Source organism: Blastomyces dermatitidis (genome assembly GCF_000003525.1).
Source record: "Blastomyces dermatitidis ER-3 genomic scaffold supercont1.1, whole genome shotgun sequence".
NCBI classification, from domain to species: domain Eukaryota; kingdom Fungi; phylum Ascomycota; class Eurotiomycetes; order Onygenales; family Ajellomycetaceae; genus Blastomyces; species Blastomyces dermatitidis.
This window is the reverse complement of record NW_025544774.1, coordinates 4,099,841-4,120,022: the sequence shown is the minus strand read 5'-3', so window position 1 is coordinate 4,120,022 and position 20,182 is coordinate 4,099,841. Positions and strand designations below refer to the sequence as shown.

At 37.2% G+C, this 20,182-nt stretch overlaps 4 protein-coding genes across 4 annotated transcripts; 3 read left to right on the top strand and 1 right to left on the bottom strand.

Annotated features, from left to right (window-relative positions):
- Window positions 1–4: 4 nt before the first annotated feature.
- On the top strand, window positions 5–3,887 carry BDCG_00471 (neutral trehalase). Its single transcript, XM_045415981.1, has 5 exons — window positions 5–448; window positions 550–622; window positions 690–808; window positions 867–2,611; window positions 2,694–3,887. Exons 1-5 carry the CDS (start codon window positions 296–298, stop codon window positions 2,815–2,817), a joined length of 2,214 nt encoding a protein of 737 aa, XP_045271805.1. The 5' UTR covers window positions 5–295; the 3' UTR covers window positions 2,818–3,887.
- Window positions 3,888–4,362: 475 nt separating this feature from the next.
- Window positions 4,363–7,942, top strand: BDCG_00469 (isocitrate lyase). The gene is made up of 6 exons (XM_045415980.1): window positions 4,363–4,964; window positions 5,029–5,325; window positions 5,407–5,562; window positions 5,624–5,966; window positions 6,038–6,590; window positions 6,679–7,942. The coding sequence occupies exons 2-6, from the start codon at window positions 5,122–5,124 to the stop codon at window positions 7,034–7,036; spliced, it is 1,614 nt and encodes a 537-aa protein (XP_045271804.1). The 5' UTR covers window positions 4,363–4,964; window positions 5,029–5,121; the 3' UTR covers window positions 7,037–7,942.
- A 10,206-nt stretch (window positions 7,943–18,148) lies between these two features.
- Window positions 18,149–18,518, bottom strand: BDCG_16151 (uncharacterized protein; the record flags this gene model as incomplete). Its single annotated transcript, XM_045425412.1, has 2 exons — window positions 18,149–18,252; window positions 18,323–18,518. 2 exons carry the CDS (start codon window positions 18,516–18,518, stop codon window positions 18,149–18,151), a joined length of 300 nt encoding a protein of 99 aa, XP_045279189.1.
- A 969-nt stretch (window positions 18,519–19,487) lies between these two features.
- BDCG_16150 (uncharacterized protein) lies at window positions 19,488–19,845 on the top strand (the record flags this gene model as incomplete). Its single annotated transcript, XM_045425411.1, has 2 exons — window positions 19,488–19,520; window positions 19,651–19,845. The coding sequence occupies 2 exons, from the start codon at window positions 19,488–19,490 to the stop codon at window positions 19,843–19,845; spliced, it is 228 nt and encodes a 75-aa protein (XP_045279188.1).
- Between the last annotated feature and the right edge of the window lie 337 nt (window positions 19,846–20,182).

The following is a 20,182-nucleotide window of genomic DNA, read 5'->3' as shown; positions in this document are numbered from 1 at the left end:
ACTACATCACCAGACTTCTGCTCAAACTTTGCAAACGCAAAATAGGGTTTTTGGCCACAAAACACTGCAAACTCCTCTCGAGCAAGCACTGAGATACTATTGATTTGGAATATTTTCAAGTGTCATATCTCATTGTTTTTCGCGGCGCCCATTACATATCATCTCCAAATTCCAAAGTTTCCGCTCCGCCATCTGGCTCAGTTGAAGCTATCTCTGAAAAAAAGTTCCGTTGCTCCGACGGGGTCAATTGTGCTCGACGTCCTCCGGATGCGTTTTCTATGACTAGCATTGTATAATGAGCGTACCTGTAGAGGAGCATTCTTTCAGTGCGCGGAGGCGTCCCTCGCGAGCATCTAATGCGGACCCCTTTTCCGAGCCCGATATATATTACGGTCACGAGGAGCATCTAAAACGACAAGCGCAGGCTCATCGAAGGACTTTGTCATCTGTGAGTGATACCTGTGCTTGATCCATGGCCACCGGCTATCCCTCTCATTGAATATCACCTTTTCCCTGATCTTCCTGAGCGGCGGCTAACAGCTCGCCCAGAATTTGAAACGATTCGACTTTACTGATCTCCGTGACTTTATCGGCATTGTTCCATCTAGGCGCACAAGTCATGGTAAGCATTTTGATTGTGATTATTGCATTGTTCCCTTTCGGCAATTTGAGGCTGATAGCTGGAATAGATGAACGAGTGCACAGCCGTAAATTCCTCATCGATGTCGATGCAACGCTGGAGACATTGTTGGAGCGCGAAGATACAGATAACAACGTACAAATAACCATAGATGACCAGGGGCCAAAGGTGAGTCAAACGACAGCTATCCCTTTCAGGTTGAAATCTCTGCTTACACATTTCTTAGGTCTTTGCTGTAGGCACCGCGGCATCGTCTGGCTACAATCGATTCGATTTACGAGGCACGTATATGCTTTCGAATCTCCTTCAGGAACTCACCCTCGCAAAGGATTATGGGCGTAAACATATTATACTTGATGAGCAACGCCTGAATGAGAATCCTGTTGCAAGACTCTCACGTCTTGTGAAAAAGTCCTACTGGAACGCACTTACGCGACGAATCGATGGCTCCAATATTGCGGTTGTTGCAAGGGATCCTAAAGATTGGACTGCGGGCCCAGTTCCCCGTATATATGTCCCTCCGGGAGCGCCCGAACAGTATGCATATTATAAGCAAATTGCTGACTCCGAACCGGAATTACGCCTCGATGTTCAGTATCTCCCGGAAGGAGAGCCTACTGCTGAGTACGTTAAGGAACTGAATGATAAACCTGGACTGCTCGCTTTGGCTATGGAGGAATATACCAACACAGATACCGGGATGGAGGACCTGAGAGGTGTCCCTTTCGTCGTGCCTGGTGGCCGTTTTAATGAGTTCTATGGCTGGGATAGCTATATGGAATCCTTGGGGCTGTTAGTGAGTGATCGAGTGGACCTTGCGAAGAGCATGGTCGTGAATTTCTGTTTCTGCATTAAACATTATGGGAAGATCCTCAACGCCAACCGATCATATTATCTCTGTCGCTCCCAACCGCCATTCCTGACTGATATGGCTCTTCGAGTTTATGACCGCATCAAAGCGGAGCCGGATGCCAAGGATTTCCTTCGCACGGCAATTTTGTCTGCCATTAAAGAGTACTATTCAGTATGGATGGCTGAACCAAGATATGATCCGGCTACAGGGCTGTCCAGGTACCGGCCAAATGGGCTTGGAGTCCCTCCTGAAACGGAATCGTCTCATTTCTATCATCTATTGATGCCGCGTGCAGAGAAGCTGGGAATAACTTTCGAGAAATTTGTCGAGGGCTACAACAATGGAGAGATCATAGATCCCGAATTAGACGAATATTTTCTCCACGACCGCGCTGTAAGAGAATCCGGGCACGACACCAGCTACCGCCTTGAGAAGGTCTGCGCAAATCTCGCTACCGTCGATCTGAACTCCCTCCTTTATAAATATGAAGTCGACATCGCCATAACGATCCGGGATCACTTCCAAGACAAACTGCCTATTCCAGCTGAGTTCAGGACGTCACAGAACGCCGACCAGGGATTCGAGTCATCGGCTGTGTGGGATCGTCGAGCCAGACGCAGGAAAGCGGCGATAGATAAGTATTTATGGGATGAAGCGAAGGGGATGTATTTTGACTACAACACAGTGGAGCAGGAGATAACGGACTATGAGAGTGCCACCACGTTTTGGACCATGTGGGCCGGGGTTGCAAATCCTCGCCAAGCCTCAAGGCTAGTCACTGAAGCACTCCCGAAATTCGAGGTATATGGGGGCCTAGTGTCAGGAACTGAGAAGTCCAGGGGCCCAATTGGCCTCGACAGGCCCAACCGACAGTGGGACTATCCGTACGGGTGGGCGCCACAGCAGATGCTGGCGTGGTCAGGGTTGATTCGTTATGGATACCAGGAAGACGCGGAGAGGCTAGCATACAAATGGCTCTACATGATCATAAAGGCGTTTGTGGATTTCAACGGCGCTGTTGTGGAAAAGTATGATGTCACGCGGCCCATTGATCCCCATAAGGTTGAAGCTGAGTATGGGAATCAAGGCAGAGATTTTAAGGGAGTGTCGCGAGAAGGGTGAGTGATTGACCTATCTTCCAAATGCCCCCCTCCCCTTCCTTCACAAGCAACTAAATCATTTTTGCTTTTGCATCGACAGATTTGGTTGGGTTAATGCAAGTTTCGTGTATGGTCTTGAATTCCTCAACGCTCATATGAGACGTGCGCTGGGCGCATGCACTCCTTACGAGACCTTCAGCAAAGCCACAGCAGTACGATATTAGCTGCATTGTCCAACCTTACTTCTAATTCGATTTTCTGTCTAAATATGTATTGTTGGAAGAATCTTGCCCCTTCGGATGGCCACCCCCAAACGTTCCATACCCGCATTTAGGGGGTTAGATATACTGTAAAATTGGCATGATTCAGCTACACACGAACTCATGATTCTTCTACAAGTGACTATTATCCTATTTCATAAATAAAATAAAATAAAATAAAATTTGGTAAAATATGTTTTTGACTTCCTGAAATTAATTAGCTGTCGTACAATCGAGCCTGAGATTCATGTGCCTTCCCAGAATGACCCACCTCAAGTTTACACCCTGGTCATAAAAGTGAACTATTAGAGTGACTTGAGCATGATGATTCAATTCAAGACGTATTTCATGCAGCGTCAGAGCGAATACCATGAAAATGAAAGTGAGCAAGACTGATGCTTGTTATTACGCAACTGGGCCAAGACGGTCAAAAGCCAGTATAGTATGCCCGAACCAATCCTCTGTGCACACGACATTCTTCCGGAGCCGATAGACGTACAACTTGAAGTAGAGCGGTAGCGGCGGAGAGACAGACGGGGAAGATTCAACATCGAATCTCCGGCCATTTCACTTTTTGTTAGAGCCAGCAGCAAGGGAGCTAAGGGTTAGGGTCCAGCCAAATCTCCGCCCTCCCTCAGCCTTCATTCAGTCTCCAGGGTAGCTCGGGACATGACAGCACACAAGGGTAGAAATATTGGGAACTCCTGTGTGTTGGTAATTGATGAGTTCCAGAAATCGCAGTTGATGTCTATCATGAGGGTTGTTATTTTGCACTCCTCTTGGTCAACTCAGCATAGAGTCCTGCCCGCGTGCTCCTGGCAGGTGATGCAAAGTGACCACAATTATTAGTGGTCTATGATGATGATGATGATGATGATGATGATGATGATCGTGCCAGGACAGTCAACCACGAATGTAAAACGCCGGTTGGGGATTTTCCACTTCTCAAGAAACCGGGCCGGGGTAGCAACAGCTTACTGAGTGAGTATGCGCCCTGAGATGAACTGATATAATAATCCCGGCTCCGTTTCTTTCTTCTGGATCAAAGGCTTACTAAACTCAGAGGTCATGATGGTAGGTACTGTACATGTAGTTATCTGTTGACCTGCAGGTTGTCAGCACTAAAGTTAGTAGTTAAGCCTGAATATTAACTAATAACATCTTTCTCATGGTTCTTGCGACGCAGGGAATGTGTCCATCTATCCCCATACTTGATCTGGAGAAGCTCCGTTTAGGACCGATGGACCATATCTGTAATCTGTAAATGTTATACGTGTAGACTGTTGGCTGTACATACGGTCGTTGTACTGCGGTGGCTTGACGCAGACTGGACCCTGGGGACAGGAGCAGAAATTAGCACATGCGTATTGAAGTCTGTAATGTGGCTGTTTTGAGGGTCATTTTTCATGTGAAGCCCCACCTTGATACATGCCAATGATGCCATACAACACACTGTAAAAGCTCAGAAAAAGTGACGAACATCTGCCAGACTTTTCTCAAGAGCTCACATATAGAGGCAATTCCCTCCATCAGATCAACGGCCTGTGATCGGCGGCCTGTGATAGCCATGTTATTTGAACAGTCATGGAGAGCAAAAGCATCGGACATATCTTTAGGAGAAATATATCTATTCGACAGAATGTCACCATCCTGTTTACGCTAACTTAGTTACCCAGCTCCATATGGCCGAGGGTCGATTTTGCCCTCGCAGCAATCAGATTCCACGCTCACTCAATAATAATAACCTTTGGTGTATTGGTGTCACGGGTGGGCTCGCCGGGACCAAGACGAAAATGCCCTCTGTCTCGGGATCCGTACCGTGCCGAGTCGTAGCCACTTTTCTTCAAAGTCAACTTTTTGCCTCGGGGAAAAAACCTGCCTGCCGCAGGTGTTGAACTCATGCCGCTGCGGATAATTTCTTCGCATGTTCGTTGATATACAGCTGATATATGTTTCTGCTGTCTTTTTATATCTTGCTCCGTCTTTTATCTACTCACTGACACAGCGTCAGCTTAATGGAAAATATATTGAAAGCTTGAGGTGAATACCAGGCTTGGTTATTGAGAATCCCAGGTGCAAATCGCCGAGACCTGGCTTGGGGTATTTTTTTCGTGAGTTCCCATTGGCTGCGCTTTTTCTGTGACGTCGGCGGGTGAAACTGATTTAAGTACCCAGATCTCGCTGCCAACCATTTCCTTTTTTATTTTATTTTCTGATTGTTAATTTTTGAATCATAAACCTGATTCATAGGTAAAAAAAACAGCAATCATGGCTTCAATTGAGCAGGAAGAGCAGCAATACCTGGCTGATGTTCAGGCAGTTAAACAATGGTGGCAGGATTCGAGATGGCGGTACACCAAGCGGCCGTTCACTGCCGAGCAAATTGTGGCTAAGAGAGGAAACTTGAAGATTGAATATCCATCAAATGTTCAGAGCAAAAAGCTATGGAGACTCCTCGAGGATCACTTCAAGGTATACTAGAACTTTTATTTCAATGCCTTAATTAATACTCGGAGGTGCAGAATGCTGATCTAGTTGGTAATCACCTCACAGAACAAAACTGCCAGTTTCACCTATGGCTGCTTGGAACCTACTATGCTTACCCAGATGGTGAAATATCTCGACACCGTCTACGTCTCCGGCTGGCAGAGCTCTTCCACTGCATCATCAACCGATGAGCCTTCCCCCGATCTTGCTGATTACCCCATGGTGAGTTGCCGTTCAAAAAACGAAAAGTTTTCGGAAAATTGTCCTACTAACAATTACATAGAACACGGTACCCAACAAGGTCAACCAATTATGGATGGCTCAGTTGTTCCACGATCGCAAGCAGCGCGAGGAAAGATTGAGGGCTTCTAAGTCGCAACGCGCATCGCTTGCCAACATCGATTACCTCAGACCCATCATTGCGGATGCCGATACCGGCCATGGAGGCTTAACCGCTGTCATGAAGCTGACCAAGCTTTTCATCGAACGCGGAGCTGCTGGTATTCATGTCGAGGATCAAGCTCCCGGAACGAAGAAGTGTGGCCACATGGCTGGCAAAGTCCTGGTGCCCATTAGCGAGCACATCAACAGACTTGTGGCCATCCGTGCACAGGCTGATATTATGGGTGAGGGTCATACTCAAGCAAAAGAGTAAAAGTGTTTTGAAAAGGAATGAAAGATACTAATTCCATTGCAGGAACCGATCTCTTGGCTGTTGCCAGAACGGATTCGGAAGCCGCAACCCTCATCACCTCCACCATCGATCACCGGGATCATGCCTTCGTTATCGGCTCCACGAACCCTAATATCAAGCCACTCAACGACCTGATGATGGCTGCTGAACAGGCCGGCAAGACTGGAGCCCAACTCCAGGAAATCGAGGACAAATGGAACGCCGAAGCCGGACTGAAACTTTTCTCCGAGGCCGTTGTTGATCAAATCAAGGCTAGCTCTGTCTCCAACAAGCAGGCAGTTATCGACAAGTTCCTGCGTGATGTCAAGGGCAAGAGCAACCAGGAGGCTCGCGCCATCGCCAAGGAACTCACCGGAGTAGATGTCTACTTCTGCTGGGATGCGGCTAGAACCCGGGAAGGTTACTACCGTTACCGTGGCGGCACCCAGTGCGCTGTCAACCGTGCTGTAGCCTTTGCGCCTTTCGCCGATCTCATCTGGATGGAGAGCAAGCTCCCCGACTACGCTCAGGCCAAGGAGTTCGCTGACGGGGTCCACGCCGTCTGGCCCGAACAGAAGTATGTTCAACCCTCGCATCTCTTAGAACGCCAAACTGGTCATAGCCATTTTGTTTTGTCCTTTACTAACAGACACCGTTTTCTACAGACTCGCGTACAACCTGTCCCCCTCATTCAACTGGAAGGCTGCCATGCCCTGTGACGAGCAGGAAACCTACATCCGCCGCCTTGGCGAGCTCGGGTACTGCTGGCAGTTCATCACCCTTGCCGGCCTGCATACCACCGCTCTCATCTCCGACCAGTTCGCCAAGGCGTATGCCATGCAGGGCATGCGTGCGTACGGCGAGCTTGTCCAGGAGCCAGAGATGGAGCTCGGGGTCGACGTTGTTACCCACCAGAAATGGAGTGGTGCTAACTATGTTGATGAGCTGTTGAAGATGGTCACTGGTGGTATTAGCAGCACCAGCGCCATGGGTGACGGTGTGACGGAGGATCAGTTCAAATAGATCCAGCTAGGTAGGTTAGCGTGATCTGAAGCGAGGCATGTTTTTTTGTTTCTCATTTGTCTTGTTATATGTCTCAGTACAGTACTGTCTCGCTTGAAGTCTATATATAAAATCTTTGAAAGATTCTCTGGTATCATTTCTATTTTCCTTGAATGAAGAGACTATATAATATTGTGTAATGGGCCTACGCCGAAGAGATCGGCATTAGATATAGGACTTATATATAACAAAAGTAGAAAACGTTAGAGAAGGAAAGAAGAGAAGGTGCGAGGATCGGCGATCGGAGCGGATATTTATACGCGTATGAGGTGGAGCTTCGGGACGGGAGAATAGGAGCTCCGTGGGTTTCTAGGAGTATCGGCCGAGGATCAGTGACCGAGAATCGGAGCTTTCGGCAGGAATCTATGGAGGATCGGCGACCGAGAATCGGAGCTTTCGGCAGGGATCTATGGAGTGGTAATGGAATGGTCTACCAATGATCGGGCGTAGCGCGCTACATTAGCCCCCCCCTTTCTGGAAGTGGTGTTTGAGTGATAGAGCTGCGGGCGCGTAGTTCCCATCAATCAAGAGCTGCTGTTTCAGATAGCACAGAGCTTGGGGTTCAGGTCAGGCAATCATAACCAACTCATTTTACAAGATATTGTCAGCCGCGGCCGCGGGGCCTATATCTTCAATCTCGCATTCAAGTTTGTTGTCCTCTTCTATGATCCCTGGCAGTTGTCAGTCAGAAGTCAGTTGAGAAGGAAATGAGTTGATGACAGCACAGTGAAGCAAGCTTGTATGAAAGATATTATAAATCTCTGACAGAGTGTTAAGATAATAGTTATAACTGTCTAGAACTTCTATTACTTTGTATTTATTTAACATTATAATAGTTCAGTGTATGAGATGAGTATATAATCTGTATATTTTTAAGATTTAATTATACAAGGTCTTCTATCTTATATTACTTAGAGAGATCTTATCAGATATTAACTTAATTCTCTTAATCTTGTGTAATACTTATTATGAAGACTTCTGCTCAGTCACAGATATCTCAGAGCTTTATTACTATATCATCTACAATCTGAATTAAACTGTAAGAGTTCAGTGTAAACTATGTAATGTTTAAAAGATTTAACATCTTTATATAATAACTGTGTATGTAAGAGGTATATGCTGAATAGATAAGTATAATAAAGATAGATTTTATAATACAAAAGTGAAAAACATTAGAGAAGGAAAAAAGAGAAAGTACAGCAATCAGTGATTGAAGTAAATATTTATATATATATACAGTGAAGCTTCAGGGCAGAAGAATAGAAATTTGATGAGTTTTTTTCAGCTGAGAATTAGTGACTGAGAATCAGAGCTTTCAGCAGAAATCTATGAAGTGTAATGAAATAGTTTATATAATTGATTAGATGCAGCTCATTACATTAACTCTCTCTTCTCAGAAGTAGACTGATTATATGATTATATCTTATTATTAATTCAACTGATCTCATTACATAGTTTTAACATTAGATAGTAGTCTTATACTATCTCAGTGAGACTTACTATCTACTCTTATCACATTTTTTAAATAAGATTATGATTTTCACTTCTCAATTTAAATTATTTTTATTGCTTTAAATAACTTTAAATCTTATTTAAATGTTATCAAAAAGTGTTACTTTTGAAAAAATTAAAAATAGTCTAAAAAAACCTTAAAATGTCTAAAAATAGTAACTTTATACTAAGAATAAAACCAAATGAGATTAAATAAGATTATTTTCTTATTTTTTCTAAGTTATGATTTTATTTTGAGATCTGATATATAGTTACTTTATATATTTTTTTAATGATTAGTCTGAGTAAAATTCATATCAAGAAATGTATAAGACTAGATTAAATAAAATTAAACATGAAATTCATAGTCTCAGTAGTCAGTCTATTTAGAAGTGAGATCATATATAGTTCTCATTAAACAAGAGCTACTGTTTCAGATAATACAAAGCTTAGAGTAGACTGATCACTGAGATCATGAATTTCACATTTGATTTTATTTAATCTGATCTCATACATTTCTTGATGTGAATCTCACTGAGACTAGTCATTTAAAAAACCTACAAAAGTGACTATATATCAAGTCATAAAATGAAACCATGACTTGAAAAAAATGAGAAAGTAATCTCATTTAATCTTATTTAGTTTCATTCTTGGCATAAAGTTACTATTTTAGAACATTTTAAGGATTTTTTTAGACTATTTTTAAATTTTTAAAAAGTAATGCTTTTTGATAACACTCAAATGAGATTTAAAGTCATTTAAAGTAATAAAAATAATTTAAATTGAGAAGTGAAAATCATGGTCTCATTTGAAAAATGTGACAACATTAGAGAGTAAGTCTCACTAGAACAGTATGAAACTACTATCTAATGTTAAAACTGTGTAATAGAATCAGTTGAATTGATAATAAGATTATCAAAAATTCTGGTCCTGGTTTCAGACACGGTCACACGGTCAGTCTAGCTCAGAGTTCAAGTCAGACAATTATAACTGACTTATTTTATAAGATGTTATTAGTTACAGCTGTGAGATATCTTATTAAGAATATTTTTAATCTTTTATTTAAGTTTATTATCTTCATTTATAATCTCTGACAGCTGTCAGTTAGAAGTAGACTGACCGTGTGACTGTGTCTGAAACCAGGATCAGATTTTTTAATAGTTTCATTATCAATTTGACTGATCCCATTACACAGTTTTAACATTAGATAGTAGTCTCATACTGTCTCAGTAGAACTTACTATCTACTCTTATCACATTTTTCAAATGAGACCATAATTTTCACTTCTCAATTTAAATTATTTTTATTGCTTTAAATGACTTTAAATCTTATTTGAGTGTTATCAAAAAGCATTACTTTTTAAAAAATTAAAAATAGACTAAAAAAAACCTTAAACTGTCTAAAAATAGTAACTTTATGCCAAGGATGAGACTAAATGAGATCAAATGAAATCACTTTCTCATTTTTTTCAAGTCATGATTTCATTTTAAGATCTCATATATAGTCACTTTGCATGTTTTTTAATGACTAGTCCCAGCAGGATTCACACTAAGAAATGTATAAGATCAGATTAAATGAGACTAAACATGAAATTCATGATCTCAGTGATCAGTCTAGTCAGAAGTCAGTTAAGAAGAGAATAGATTGATAATAATACAGTGAAGTAAGCTTATATGAAAAATATTATAAATTTCTGATAATATATTAAGACAGTAGTTATAGCTGTCTAAAACTTCTATTACTTTATACTTAATATAATAGTAACTCAGTGTATAAGACAAGTATATGATCTATATATTTTTAAGATTTGATTACATCATATCTTCTATCTTATATTACTTAGTAAAATCTCAGTGAATATTAATTAAGTTTTCTTAATCTTATTTAGTAGTTGTTATGAAGATCTCTACTAAGTCACAGATATCTCAGAACTCTATTACTATATTATCAGTTATTTAAATCAGACTACAAAGATTTAGTATGAAATGTATAATTTCTAGAAGATTTAATATCTTTACATAATAACTGTGTATGAGAAAGAATAAGCTTATATCTGTTAAAACAGTATCTCAGTCATTGATGATAATCTCTGTATATAGAAGAAGATTATGTTAATTATCTTATAAGTAGTTATAGAACTTATTAAGATAATTCTTTACAGTCTGAATTATCTATTCTGATATATTATCAGTCTGAGAGAGTGATAAGTAGTTAACAGATAATATATAATCTTAAGAACTTGATAGATTCTTATCTAGAAAGTGCTTATAAATTAACAGCGCTGATTTAATACTATAAATCTCAGTAATTTATACATTTAATAGAATAGACTCTATTGAAAGACTTCAGTGACTTATTCAGTATTTATCTTATTATCATTGATTGAACATTCTGAGATGTCAGTTCATATACATAGTTCTGAGAGAAATTGAAGTGCTTCTTAACATACTGCTTCAGTGAGTACTTGAAGAAGTTCATCAGTTTAAGCTGCTGTATGCTATAGTTTATCTAGTGTGAGTTCAGAAGAAGTTAAGATATCAGTAATAGTTCTAATCAGAGAAGTATATATAGTATTATAAGCTATTTCATCTTGATTAACTAATATCTTCAGATTCAAGAGTCAGTGCTTTCAGTTCATTCAGTGAGTATCTGTTACATCAGATAATATATCTTACTCTTATTATAAGAGAGCATCTGTCATTGAGTTCTGACTATCAGAATGATAGTGTATTATAAAATAAAAGCAGCTTAAGAACTCAGATCATTATATTTATTATTCAGTGAGTTTATAAGTAGTTGTAAAGTACTTGAGATTCTTATAATCTGTGATTATCTCAAATTCAGAGACACTTCAAAGTTCAGAGTCTTATTATAAGAGGTCTACACTGAAAAGATCAGTATAATATATAGGTCTTATAATACAAAGTGAAAAATATTAGAGAAGAAAAGAAAGAGAAAGTGTGAAAATCAGTAATCAGAGTGAATATTTATATGCATACACAGTGATATACACAGTAAAACTTCAGAGTGAAAGAATAGAGGTTTTCATACACAGTAAAGCTTCAGAGTGAAAGAATAGAAATTCTGTAGATTTTCAGCTGAGAATCAGTAACTAAGAATTGAAGTAATAGAAATCTGTGAAGTGTAATAGAATAGTCTATATAATTGATTAGATACAGTCTGCTACATTAGTCTCTCTCTTCTTTCTTAATTATACATAGCTCTTATCAGTCAAGAGCCGCAGTCTCAGATAACACAGAGCTCAGAGTTCACATCAGATAATTGTAGCTAACTCATTTTATAAGATATTATCAGCTGCAGCTGCAGAATCTCTTATTAAGAATATCTTCAATCTCTTATTCAAGTTCATTATCTTGTTCTATGATTTCTGACAGCTGTCAGTTAAAAGTCAGTTGAGAAGAGAACAGATCAGTAGTAGTACAGTGAAGTAAGCTTATATAAAAGATATTATCAATCTCTGATAATATATTAAGACAGTAGTTATAACTGTCTAGAACTTCTATCACTTTATACTTTATATAACAGTAATTCAGTGTGTGAGATGAGTATATAATTTGTATATTCTTAAGATTCAATTATATCAGATCTTCTATCTTATATTACTCAGTAGAGTCTTGATAAACATTGATTCAATCTTCTTAATTCTGTTTAGCACTTGTCATGAAGACTTCTACTTAATCACAGATATCTCAGAGTTTTATTACTATATTATCAGTGATCTGAATTGAACTACAGAAATTCAGTGTGAAATGTGTAATCTCTAGAAGATTCAGTACTTTCATATAATATCAATATATAAGAAAGAACAGGCTTGGCCCGGTGACGTAGTGGTTAACTACGCTATCATGAAGCCTCAATTAGCGGCCTTCCCCCCGGGGAATGAATGCTAAAAGAGAGCAGGTTTGAACTCTGCAAGAGTAGACTGACCGTGTGACCGTGTCTGGGACCAGGACTAGATTTTTTGATAGTCTCATTACCAATTCGACTGATCCCATTACACGGTTTTAACATTATATAGTGGTCCCATACTGTCCCAGTGGGACTTACTGTCTACTCTTGTCACATTTTCCAAATGGGACCATGATTTCCACTTCTCATTTTAAATTATTTTTATTGCTTTAAATGACTTTAAATCTCATTTGAGCGTTACCAAAAAGCGTTACTTTTTAAAAAATTAAAAATAGTCTAAAAAAAACCTTAAAATGTCTAAAAATAGTAACTTTATGCCAAGAATGGGACTAAATGGGACCAAATGGGACCACTTTCTCATTTTTTTCAAGTCATGGTTCCATTTTAAGATCTGATATATAGTCACTTTACATGTTTTTTTGATAGCCAGTCCCAGTGGGATTCACGCCAAGAAATGTATGGGACCAGACCAAATGGGACCAAACGTGAAATTCATGGTCCCGGCGGCCAGTCTATGCAAGAGTCATCTTAATCACAGCTTTTACTGTTAAGTTATAAAACAGTATCAGAGACTCTCAAATGCACTATAGTGAATTATTATCAAGCTTAAGATGTTCATTCTGAGAGTTTTCAGACACTAATTCTCGCTGATCTTAGAATTAACAGTTTCTCAGATGCTTCAAGTTAGATCAGTACTAGAGTAATTGAGATCTAGAGTATCTGCAGAATAGTGAATCATTATCAAGCTTAACTGATCAGGTCTCATTTCTCTCACTCTAGACACTTACTTTCAGAGAATCAAGATTTAAAAACTATTCAATTAGAACATTCTAAGCCTAGTAAGAATCTAGATGAGACAAGACCTAGGCACTCTTAATAGATGATTAGTACAAGCAAGACTGTGACAGTCAATTGATAGACTGAAATGCTGAGATTGATAGCTGAAAGATTAGAGACTTAACTAGAATTAAGTAGCTCTGATGTTATTCTTAGTGAGAATCTCACTTATAAGTAAGCTAGTTACAGAAGCTAGCTGAGTGATGATTCTTTAGAGGGAATGATAACCTCTGAAGCAGGCCTGAGAGAACAGAGGCAGTGATCGGTTATATAGAGTGTTAAAATATGTATATAGCTTAAGATGTAAACTGCAGAGATCTTGTTCTATAGCTTTAAGACTATGTTCTCTTTTTCTTTGTCATGATATTTTCAAATAATTTCAAAGTATCAGAAGATGTTGAAATACTGTAATTTATAAACAGTTTTTATATTCTGAGCTGAAATTTTCTAATTTTGTATATCTGAAATTAATAAATGTATAATAGTTGACTCTATAGATATAGAAAAAACTCTGAGAATTAAAGATTCTCAGATAGATATTATAGTCTCTGACTGCATACATCTATAATTGAAGAATAATAATAATAATAAAGAACAGGCTTATATCTATTGAAATGACATCTCAGTTATTAATAGTGACTTCAGTGTGAAGAAGAAGATTATATCAATTATCTTATAAGTAATTACAGAACTTATAAAGATAATTCTTTACAGTCTGAATTATCTGTTCTGATACATCATCAGTCTCAGAGTGATAGATAGTTAATAAATAATATATAATCTTAAGAACTTGACAGATTCTTGTTCAGAGAGTGCTTATGAATTAACAGCTCTGATTTAATACTATAGATCTTGACAATTCATATATCTGATAGAATAAGCTTCTTAGAAAACCTTCAGTAACTTGTTCAGTTATCTTATTACAGAGTTTCAATATTATATTCTTACTTAATCAGTTCACAATGATTAGAATGTTTCTATAATTCTTACTCTTAGAGAGATTAACAGTGAAGTTAATTATCATATCTCATCAGATTCTATCAGAGATATTGAGTGATTTCAGCAGGTCTTTTCTACAGTTCTTTCATAAGATAACAGAGAAACAACAGTTACGGTTTCAGATGAAATATCTGATACTGTTTAATATCTTGAGCTAGTAGAACTCTTAAGAGATTATTTAATACAGTTGTTTGTAACCTGAATAATCAATTATATAAGAGTTATATATCTCTTGTATTATCTGAGTGTGTAAGAGTTCAGAGTGAGAGACTCAGCATTATTCACAGAATTATAAAGTGTTATTATCATTGATTGAATATTCTGAGATGTCAGTTCTTATACATAGTTCTGAGAGAAATTAGAGTACTTCTTATCATACTGCTTCAGTGAGTGTTTGAAGAAGTTCATTGATTTGAGCTGCTATATGTCATAGTTCGACTAATATAAATTGAGAAGAAGTTAAGATATCAGTGACAGTTCTAAGCAGAGAAGCATGTATAGTGTCATGAGCTGTTTCATCTTGATTAACTAGTATCTTCAGATTCAAGAGCTGATGCTCTCAGTTCATTCAGTGAGTATCTGTTACATCAGATGATATATTTTACTCTTATTATAAGAGAGCATCTGTCATCAAGTTCTGACTATTAGAATGATAGTGTATTATAAAATAAAAGCAGCTTAAGAACTCAGATCATTGTATCTATCATTCAGTGAGTTTATAAGTAGTTGTGAAGTACTTGAGATGCTTATAATCTGTAATTATCTCAAATTCAGAGATGCTTCAGAGTTCAGAGTTTCATTCTTCTAGATAGTGTATAATTATGAGAAGTTTCTTATCATAGATCTCATAGATGCATTCAGCAGAACTTAGTTTCTTAGACATGAAGATGTATAATTATAAGACATCTTTATTATTATATTGCAATATAGCTTCTTCTATAACATAGTCAGAGAAATCAGCTTTAATAACTGTCTTATAATCAGAATTGAATGTTATCAGTGAAGAAGTATTAATGAATATCTTCTATATCTATGTAAATACAGCTTCAGTATCTACTGATCATTGAAATACTGAGTCTTTCTTAGTGAGTTCTGTGAGTAATATTATAATATCTGAGAAGTTTTGTATAAATCACTGATAGAAGTTAGTGAATTTAATAAAGCTTTATATATCTTTCACAGTACAAGAAGCCTCTCACTTAAGAATAGTAGAAACTCTCTCAGAATTCATTTGAATTTTCTTATCAGCTTCTATGATAAAGTCTAGATATTTTATACTCTTGACTTTGAAATCACACTTGTTAATATCTATTAATAGTTCTATCTCTTGTAATCATTGTAATATCTTTTACATATGTTCTTAATATTCTTTTCTGAATCTGTCAGTGAAGATGAGAATGTCATCTAGATATACAGATGCAAATGTATTAAGAAAATCTCAGAGTGCTTAGTTGATATACTTCTGAAATTATAAGAAATCCCGCTTCTCGCGGATTCTTTACCTCTATTCCTATCTCCCATGTAATCAATAGGGCTAGCGGCTCTTGACTACACACAACTATATAGACTGGAGTTCACAAATACTATTCATAACTCAGCTTAAATGCTATTATACATTTAATCTCTACATTTTATCTTTCTACTGTGAATACTTCTAGTAGTTAACAGTATATATCACATCAAGCTGCAAACATCTGAATAATTGTCTGTGAGTACTTATTCTTACATTTCAAGCTCAGTCAGTCAGCAACTGTCTGTTATAACTGAATAAACTAGAAACTTATATACTTCAATCTTTGCAAACTCTACTGCAGACATTCAGAAACAGTCATCTGAATCATGAATAATCTTTATAAAAGAAGTCTCAGAGAATATATCAATTACTTATAGAATATCATTCTCTGTATCTGTGACAGAGAAACTCTCTGAACTCACAAATGAATCAATCTCAGTGAAGAATATTCTTGAGTATCTCTTATAAAATTAAGCTATTTTTCTACAAGAAATGCTTACTGTCTGTAAACACTCTTAAATCAAGTCTCTAGACACAATCTTCAGAGACACTCACAAACTGAAAAGAAACTTTCTTAAGTCATGATTACTTAAAATCACTTATTAAATTACAATCTATAAAAGCTTTTATAAGTTTGTATTTAAAATTGACTCATAAGTCTGACTGTGTGATATAGAAGATGAAGAAGCTGTTATTTATATAATAACAGATCTCTATTACACTGAAGTCAAGAACTGACTAAATTATCTAAAGAATGATTATAAGAGATTCTGCTGATCTGTTCTCAAGACCTATCTAGAAAATAAGTTAAAAGACTCTGTAAGCTAAACAGAGAATATCTGAGCTGTGATTATTAATATTAGAAAAAAAGATAAGAAATCTGATGAAGACTACTTATAATGCTTTATAAAATTATGATGTGAATTAAGATCTATGAAAACAGAGTTCTGAAATAAGATCTGAATAATGATATTTATAAAAAAACTGAATAAAGATATGTAAAACAAGCTTATTGAGTAAGACTCTAAGTTCTTAACTTTGAAGAAACTGATGACTCTTATTCATTACTTATAAATTACTATGAGAGTCACAGATCTGTAGAGAGTGAATCACTGACTGACTCTGCAAGAGTCAGAACAACAGAGAACAGATTTATCAGAAAAAAATAACAAGATATAGAGAGATTCATATCTGACTGCTGAGTAGAGAGAGAGAGCTTTATAAGCTTCTGTAAACAGAGTGTATAATAGAAAGATTAAGAAAAAGAGACTCTGCTTTATTTATTCTAAATCAGAATATCTTTATATAAACTGTCTGAATAAATTAAAATAGAAATTTGAGAAGTTATAGACAGAGTCAGTAACAGTCTTCTTAAGAGTCTTAAAGCTGATATCTGAATCTGTTACTTCTCTGATGAAAATGCTTACTTATAGAGAGAGACTGTATCATAATACTATTACTCTATAAGTATGAGAAGTATTAATGAACTCAGAATCTCAGATCACTGTAATGTTTCTAAAGCTTACAGAGTGAATGAACTGAAAGATGAAAACTGAGAATCTACTCTTATTAGACTGACCGTGTGACCGTGTCTGAGACCAGGATCAAACTTTACAGTTGTCACATTGCCTAAAAGCATTACTCCTGGTCATGGTTTGTGTTTATCACATTGATTTCAAATCACGTTATTTCAAATATTAAAGGTCTCAGATTCACTTTTCAAATAAAAATCTAGTCCCAGATAAAGAATATGTTTGAATTCTTAGTCACATTTTCATTCTGATCTCATTATTGAGAATGGCATCAAATAGAACCATGAAATCACTTCTCACTTACATAATATCATAACATAGTGCTCATTTGTTGAAAATTCAATAGAGAGTATTATCAAATATCATTACTTTTCTGAACACAGATCATAATTCATATAATTTTAATTATAAAAAAAATATAAAATACAAAAAAAAAACAAAAAACAAAAAACAAAACAAAAATAAGAAAAAAAAAAAAAAAGAAAAGGAAAAGAAAAAAACAAAAAATAAAAAAAAAAAAAAATCAAGGTCACAGAGCTGCAGCATTCTCAAAATACTCACTTCTCAGAGTCTTTGTAATATTCATCATCAACTGTGTATTCCTCACAGTGAGAGTAACACAGCTGTGATGAGTCATTGTCTTAACATCATCTAACAAATAATCAGTATATATCTGTATAAATGTGAATATTTAGAAAATATACACTTAAAAAGTGTGACCAGGGTGGACTCTGCTGCCACTTGAATGACATCAAGAGCAGAACACTGAAATCAATGATTCTTCTCATCAATTTCATGGACAAGGCGGGTGAAGGTGGCCTTGAGAAATATAAGATCCCCTGACTTCTGATAAAAATGAATCTCATGAAGAGACTCTATTTTCATGATATCAGAGACTGAGTATTACCAAAAAGTGTTACTTTCATGCAATGCACATGCACTTACTGCGATGATCCACTCTCTGTGCATGTGGCTGAGGGTTGCAGCTTTCCCACACTGCACGGCTCTCCCTGGAATGCTGGTGCTGGTTTGCAACCCATGCAGCCTCCCAGTCCAGCATGCGCTGTGTGTATACAGCCCTGCGTGCTGAGGCTGTGTTGGTCATTATGGCCTGGCGTGGTACTCGCTTTTCGCGGGCCATGTTTCATTTGGGAGAGGAGGGGAAGACGCGACTGTGGTTTTATTGAGGGGGGATGAATAATTAGTAATGTTGAATGTAATTTGGTTCTTCTGCATTTAAAATTTGATTAGTCTATACTCTTCAATTTGAGGATTTCTAAGAGTGTTTTAATAGTTTTCATACCAGCTTAGACTTAGTGGTGAGTTGAAGAAGAAGAGAAAAGAGAGAAGAAAGAAATGAGAATAACTTATCTTTATAATATGAAAACAGAGAATTGCTGCAATTATTCTTCCTAGCAATAAAGATCTGTTTTCTGCATGTATTTCTGATATAGATTATATAATAACTGTATACAAAGAATATCAACACTGCATGCATTGAATGAAGATGATGTTGCTATGCAACACTGTAGCTGTTTTCATATATCTCTGAAAGCTGTTAATATTTTCTTTGTCTCTTTATATTTGATAAGTCAGTAATATATTTCAATGCACTTCTCCTTTCATCATCATCATCATCATTACTATCATCATTATCAACATTATCACTATCATCACTATCATTACTATCATCACTATCATTATCATCATCATCATCATCATCATCATCATATCATTTCTGGCCGCCTCTTCTGCCTTCACCCCTCTTCAACACTCACTGAAATCAATCATGTCATTCCTCTTCAAATATTCTGCAGTTCTGCAGACCATCAAGGCGTGTGAGCACTGTCACAGATTGAAGGGAGAGAAGAAGAAGATGTTCAAGTGAGAGGAGACAGATTGCAAGGCATGTTATGATGTCTTGAAGAGACTTCATAAGAAAGTAGAATAATAACAATTTTAAGTAACACTTCTGATAGATTTAGACTGAACTAAGTATAGAAATAATGCGGATGGCGCCGCCTGTGAGAGATTGAAGAAGAAGACAGTGAAGAGTCTCATGCAGCAGTGATGAGACCAGAAGAAGTCTTGAGAATGATTTGAGTCTAAGATGAAGAGAGAGAGAGAGAAGAAGAGTATTGCTGTAAATAAGCAGTGATAGAAGAAGATTGAGAAGGTGTTAAAGTGAGAGATAAAGAAGTCAAAACTGGTAAGTTTTTTACTTATTGAGAGATAATGATTTTTGATAACACTTCTGTTCTCTAATTGATTAGCAGGAGCTGGCAGAGGAGAAGGGGATTAAGGCCTTGTTCAGGTCTCGAATGTGCTCCATGATTCAGGACATTGAGGAGGCAGCCCTGCTCTCTGAACATGTCAATCTGCTTGCTGCTGAGGTGGAACCTGAGGCAGCAGACCAGGAAATGCAGGATTTTGAGGTGCAGATTGACCTGGCTGAGGGGGAGCAGTGAGAACCCTCCCCTGAGGAGGCAGTGAAGAGAGATTTTGAGGTGGTTATCACCTCAGATGAGGAGGAGAAGGAGGAGGAGAAGAATGAGAAGTGAATTGTGAAGAATGATAAGAAGAATGAGAAAGAGAAGGAGTAGATTTTTTTCTTTTTATATTAGTTAGTTATAAGTTTAAGTTTTTAATTATTAATAATTAAAATTGATTTTGAGTTTTCAAAAATTATTGTACAAGTTGTAATCAAGTCAGGAATGATATATATATATATATATATTTAACTATCATGATTCACAAATCACTATAATGTATAAGTATCAACATTTTTTCAACATTGATATTCAT